The sequence below is a fragment of the Cicer arietinum genome, chromosome 1, assembly GCF_000331145.2.
Source record: "Cicer arietinum cultivar CDC Frontier isolate Library 1 chromosome 1, Cicar.CDCFrontier_v2.0, whole genome shotgun sequence".
Lineage (NCBI taxonomy): Eukaryota > Viridiplantae > Streptophyta > Magnoliopsida > Fabales > Fabaceae > Cicer > Cicer arietinum.
The window spans coordinates 14,497,745-14,503,985 of record NC_021160.2 but is presented as its reverse complement, the minus strand read 5'-3'; the positions used below and the strand labels follow the sequence as shown (position 1 = coordinate 14,503,985).

Here is a 6,241-nt window from a genome sequence, read left to right as displayed (position 1 = left end):
ATAAAATTATTATTTTCTCGTTTATTTTTTATATTTTCTTAATTTGTTTAAATTATCGGACAAAAATTATTATAAGGTTGGTGTTGTGTCAGTTTCACAGAGCTGTATAGTGACTTTGTTTCTGTATGTATCTTAATCAAACTTTTCATTCAAATAATTTTTATTAATTTATTTTAATCATTAATTTTTTCTCAAAATACACTAAATTTATCGAATTGTCCACGGATCCAATTTTTTGCAGTGTTCGCATTTGCAGGCAACAAATCACAAACGCAACCCAACAAGAGTGAAGTGAACATGTCCCTAGCTGCACCAAACTCATGTTAGTTTCCAACATTCATTCTTAATTTTTCAAACAAAAAGAGAAAATTGATGATTGATCAATATCTCATTTGCTTCTTTTTCAGCTATTCAGAATCATCAGAGAATCATAATACCCAACAAACACGGTGAAAAACTCGTTGGCATATTGCATCAATCTGGAACAGGAACCACTGACATTGTTATCTTGTGTCATGGTTTTAGATGCTCTAAAGTTTGTTTCTTTTTATTTTTACTTAAATAAATGTATGCATAAATTCCTTTACCTCGTTATTTTCATTGATTATTTTATTTTATTTTGTTTTCATTTTAGGATATCAATCTTATAGTGAACCTTGCTGTTGCATTGGAAAATGCAGAAATTAGTTCTTTCCGTTTTGACTTTTCTGGAAATGGGTAAGTTCATTATGATGGAGAACACAACCATATTAACTTAATATTGATTTTGACTATTTGATTGTTTGATTATGTTATGATGGAATTGAGATTATCTTATCTTATGTTAAATAATCCAAACTATAAAACCTAGTGTTATAAGTTGAGTTATACTAGATAGAATAGAATCAAATATACTCAGATGGCCTGCAGTGATGAAAATTGAGTTTTTGATTGATCTGATGTTATAAAATTGATTTTGATTGAAAGAGATTAAAACATAAAGTTATTTATGGTTGGATACATTCATGGAAAAAGTGATTTTTATCAATTCACATTTAGATAGTTTGGATCATAATTGCTTTTGTATGCGCGCATATGTCAATAAAGAAATGATTCTATGTTACTGCAGAAGCTAGGAATTTTAGGTTTTAGGTTGAATTGATTTTGGGGCTAGAATCAATTATGATGCTGAAAGCCAAACATAACAATTTATTGTCAAATCACATTTGACTAACTCAAACGTGATTTTGGGAGGTCTAAACGTAGAACCAAACATAGGTTTAGTTGTATTACACTATCACCGACTAATTTTATTATGGTACTAGATGGTAATCTTCTAAGACCTGATTCTGTCACTGTTTCTTCTTGAGAATTCCCAAATATTGAACTCCTTTGCTTGATGTTATTTGTGTGGTGTTTTCTTCAATTACACACTAAATTTATCGAATTGTCCACGGATCCAATTTTTTGCAGTGTTCGCATTTGCAGGCAACAAATCACAAACGCAACCCAACAAGAGTGAAGTGAACATGTCCCTAGCTGCACCAAACTCATGTTAGTTTCCAACATTCATTCTTAATTTTTCAAACAAAAAGAGAAAATTGATGATTGATCAATATCTCATTTGCTTCTTTTTCAGCTATTCAGAATCATCAGAGAATCATAATACCCAACAAACACGGTGAAAAACTCGTTGGCATATTGCATCAATCTGGAACAGGAACCACTGACATTGTTATCTTGTGTCATGGTTTTAGATGCTCTAAAGTTTGTTTCTTTTTATTTTTACTTAAATAAATGTATGCATAAATTCCTTTACCTCGTTATTTTCATTGATTATTTTATTTTATTTTGTTTTCATTTTAGGATATCAATCTTATAGTGAACCTTGCTGTTGCATTGGAAAATGCAGAAATTAGTTCTTTCCGTTTTGACTTTTCTGGAAATGGGTAAGTTCATTATGATGGAGAACACAACCATATTAACTTAATATTGATTTTGACTATTTGATTGTTTGATTATGTTATGATGGAATTGAGATTATCTTATCTTATGTTAAATAATCCAAACTATAAAACCTAGTGTTATAAGTTGAGTTATACTAGATAGAATAGAATCAAATATACTCAGATGGCCTGCAGTGATGAAAATTGAGTTTTTGATTGATCTGATGTTATAAAATTGATTTTGATTGAAAGAGATTAAAACATAAAGTTATTTATGGTTGGATACATTCATGGAAAAAGTGATTTTTATCAATTCACATTTAGATAGTTTGGATCATAATTGCTTTTGTATGCGCGCATATGTCAATAAAGAAATGATTCTATGTTACTGCAGAAGCTAGGAATTTTAGGTTTTAGGTTGAATTGATTTTGGGGCTAGAATCAATTATGATGCTGAAAGCCAAACATAACAATTTATTGTCAAATCACATTTGACTAACTCAAACGTGATTTTGGGAGGTCTAAACGTAGAACCAAACATAGGTTTAGTTGTATTACACTATCACCGACTAATTTTATTATGGTACTAGATGGTAATCTTCTAAGACCTGATTCTGTCACTGTTTCTTCTTGAGAATTCCCAAATATTGAACTCCTTTGCTTGATGTTATTTGTGTGGTGTTTTCTTCAATTACACAGTTATATGTACTTAAGTTTCTGATATCTTGTCTTCATCATTACCTTTGCTTTGTTTTAACTTTAGCTAGTTTGTTTTTCTTCAAGGGAAAGCGAAGGTTCGTTTCAATATGGTAACTATTGGACAGAGGTGGATGATTTACATGCCGTTGTTCAACATTTCCGTGAATCAAATCGAGTAATCCGTGCAATTGTTGGACATAGTAAAGGTATGTTGATTTGTTTGCTTATATTAGGAAATATTTCTACCAACATAGAAAAGTTAAGGTATATCTAGATATGCTTTTGGATATATGACAGTATGCGCCAATTTATATAATCGTTTCTTGATCATTTTCCTTACTATACTATTATGATGATAACTGTCCTTGCCAAAATAATTTTATGTCAACCATGCTTTTGGATGTTAAGATTGCAACCTTGAAGGAATAAGCTTAATTTAACTGATATATAACACCTAATTGGTATTGCCTATCCAAACTTCTAGCATTAGATTAGTTTTATTTTTATTTTTTGACAAAAAAACAAAAAAAACCTATGCAAAACAATGCTAAAAATGAACTTGACCACTATCTTTCATTTTAACATAGTTGTTACTTGTGAAACAGTATTATATGAATATAGGTATTCTCTAGATCTCTGTTATATTTCTTACACCAGGTATTTGATGTGCATATACGTGATGACTAAGGTTCATGAAAAAAAAAATCAATTTTAATTAGGTGTCTGACATTTCATCTTTAGTTCTTGTAAGCTGACTTGTCAGTGTAGCTTGTGACCAATCCATGTTCTCAAATTTCTTATATCTTTTATTTACCCCAAAGTTTGCTAGGATAACTGAACTATTAGTAATCAGTGTTGTCAAATAGCTGTCATAGCATAGTAGAATTCCAGAAAATCACTATTGTTCTACGATACGCTATTTAGTACAAAAGTGTTGTGAAATAGTGAGGTAGTGGAATTTGAACAAACCGATATTTTTTGCGATTGGTGACATTGTTAGTAATTGTTTGTGTCCTGATGCAGGAGGTGATGCAGTGCTTCTGTATGCTTCAAAATATCATGACATTAAAACTGTCGTCAACCTCTCTGGACGTTATGATCTGAAGGCAGGCATTGAAGAACGCCTCGGCAAAGATTATTTGGAAAGAATTAAGAAGGACGGTTTCATCGATGTGGAGAAGAGGTCAGGTAAATCTTTTACTTGGGCTTATTTTACAATGGCCCTATTGCTGCACCATGGCTTGTTTTGCTTTCTGCATGAGTTTATACGAAAACTTGGAACTGAGGATTACAAGTATCACAAGCACTAAGTTCCAGCTAGGCATTAATCGTGAACTATCTTGTTCAATAACCGAAAATGACTTGAGTATAGAACTTTAGACAGATTTCAACAAGCACAATTTTTATCGTTGATAATGAAAATTTTCTAGTTATTTGTTTCTATCTCGACATGCATATGCACTCATTTACTATCTATGAAGCACACACATCGGACACGAGACTGACACTGACACGTTGACACCAATACCAATTTGAAAAATGAAACTACATGCGTAGGTGTCTTGTCAGCGCCAGATACTAACACTTGTCGGGCATCAAAAAAGCTTTCTATTTGAAGTGTTGGTACTGCATAGATTACTATATTATTTATAAAGTGATCGTTTGAGGACATCTACTGTTGTAGGAAGTCTTGATTACCGTGTGACTGAGGAAAGTTTGATGGATCGATTGGGTACAAATACGCATGAAGCATGCCTTCAGATTGACAAAGAATGCAGGTCAGTGGAAAGCTGCTTGATCCCTTCTGGTGCAGCCTTTTGCTTCTAGCTACATTTCTTTGTTGTTCAAGCATGTGTAGATGTTAGAGTATCACATAAGTTTTTCTATAATAGAACCAATAAAAAGAATGATCTTTCTCTCTCTCTCAATTAAAATTATTCTTTCATAGCCATTAAGTCCAATTTCGAAGAAAGTTTAACTACAACATTTCCCTATTTTTTGAAAAAACTAATATTTATCAAGTAATCTTTTAACAAAATTAGATTTTAATAACTAACCTATCTGGAGTGTTTTCAAAGTAATCATTGTAACTAACACATGCAATAATTCTTTCAAGATTTTCAAGTTTCTTCAGAGAATTGAAAATTAATGAAATCTTTTATATTTACGTTTTCCTTTGTGTGCGACTTCTATAAGTGGTAGATACTTGAGATCCTTAACCATTTAGCAGGGTTTTGATCTCTGACTAGTGTGTAACTGTGTATAGAAAAATATATGTTGGGAGATGCAATCTCTTAAATGGATCTCAGTTACCTTGGATTAGTTTTCTTGATGCATAGATGTGCTAATTTCAAACTAAATCACATATTATAGGGTCCTTACAATTCACGGTTCACTCGATGAAATTATCCCCGTTCAAGATGCACATGAGTTTTCGAAGATTATACCAAACCACAAGTTGCATATCATTGAAGGAGCTGATCATGCATACACTAATAATCAAAATGAGTTATCCTCAGTTGTTGTGAGCTTCATCAAGGAAACCGTTGACCAGAACAGGGGTACTGCTAGCTAGGTCTGTTCTTGTTATTTTTGTTTTCCAAATAATATTTGCCACCATCATTTGTAATTTTTGTATCAACCTTCATTTGATAGTACTGATTATGGATGCTTAAGCAAATTACTCTGTTAATACAAACACCTTCCTCATGGTAAATAAATCCAGTTGGAGTCTTGGAGATATTGGAAAAGGGAAAACTATGTTGATCTATGATGAAATTACATTTCATGGCATATTTACCTTTACATGGACAGATCAGTATGTACATTTGACAAGATAAATCAATATAATTTCAGTAAAAGTTATCTTTGTAGAATTTATATTGATTCTTAAAGCATCCCATGCATGGCTGTGGTTTGTTCTACAAACTATTGCTTCTATACTAACTTTTTTTTGTTTAGTTTCACCTTTTGTTTCTCTATTTTGTTTTATTCACGATTTTCATATTTATTTATTAATTCTCACGATTTTAGTCTCCTAATTTAAAAATGTTTAACTTTTATTCACCTAACTATTTTGAGGCTGAATTTTGATGATTTGATAAGTAAGATACTTATGTGACAACTCAATTGATGACATGAAATTAAGTTATTAAAGTTAAAATTTACCTAAGTGTCTTATGTCAACTTCGATTGTTTTAGTGATATAGATTAATATTTTTTTTTGAAGTTAATTGTTATGTGATATCCATCTAGACACTATTATGACATCAATTGAGTTGCCACATAACCATTTTACTTGTCAAATTATTGAAATTCATTTTATTTCATTTATGCATTTTTAGTATATAAGTGGGGCAAAAGTTTGACATTTTAAAATTGAGGGACCAAAATAGTCTTTAAAAATAGAGAGATCAAAACTGAGAATGAGATAACATAAAAGAACCAAACTGGAGATATGAAAAATTGGAATTTAAACTTGTATTTTCTATCCTTGGACTACAAGAGACTAAAGAGGAGGATACAAGTCAAAATGGCATTAATTTTTAATTAAAAGTTTAAAAGAATTAAAAATATATAGATCAGCTTTATCAATAAAATATTTAAAAAAAAATTGT

The 6,241-nt window shown here is 31.0% G+C and overlaps 1 protein-coding gene across 1 annotated transcript; it reads left to right on the top strand.

Annotated features, from left to right (window-relative positions):
• Nucleotides 1–1,399: 1,399 nt before the first annotated feature.
• On the top strand, nucleotides 1,400–5,504 carry LOC101505484 (uncharacterized). Its single transcript, XM_004488001.4, has 7 exons — nucleotides 1,400–1,533; nucleotides 1,619–1,746; nucleotides 1,846–1,928; nucleotides 2,709–2,830; nucleotides 3,648–3,812; nucleotides 4,309–4,402; nucleotides 4,998–5,504. Exons 1-7 carry the CDS (start codon nucleotides 1,509–1,511, stop codon nucleotides 5,197–5,199), a joined length of 819 nt encoding a protein of 272 aa, XP_004488058.1. The 5' UTR covers nucleotides 1,400–1,508; the 3' UTR covers nucleotides 5,200–5,504.
• Nucleotides 5,505–6,241: the final 737 nt, after the last annotated feature.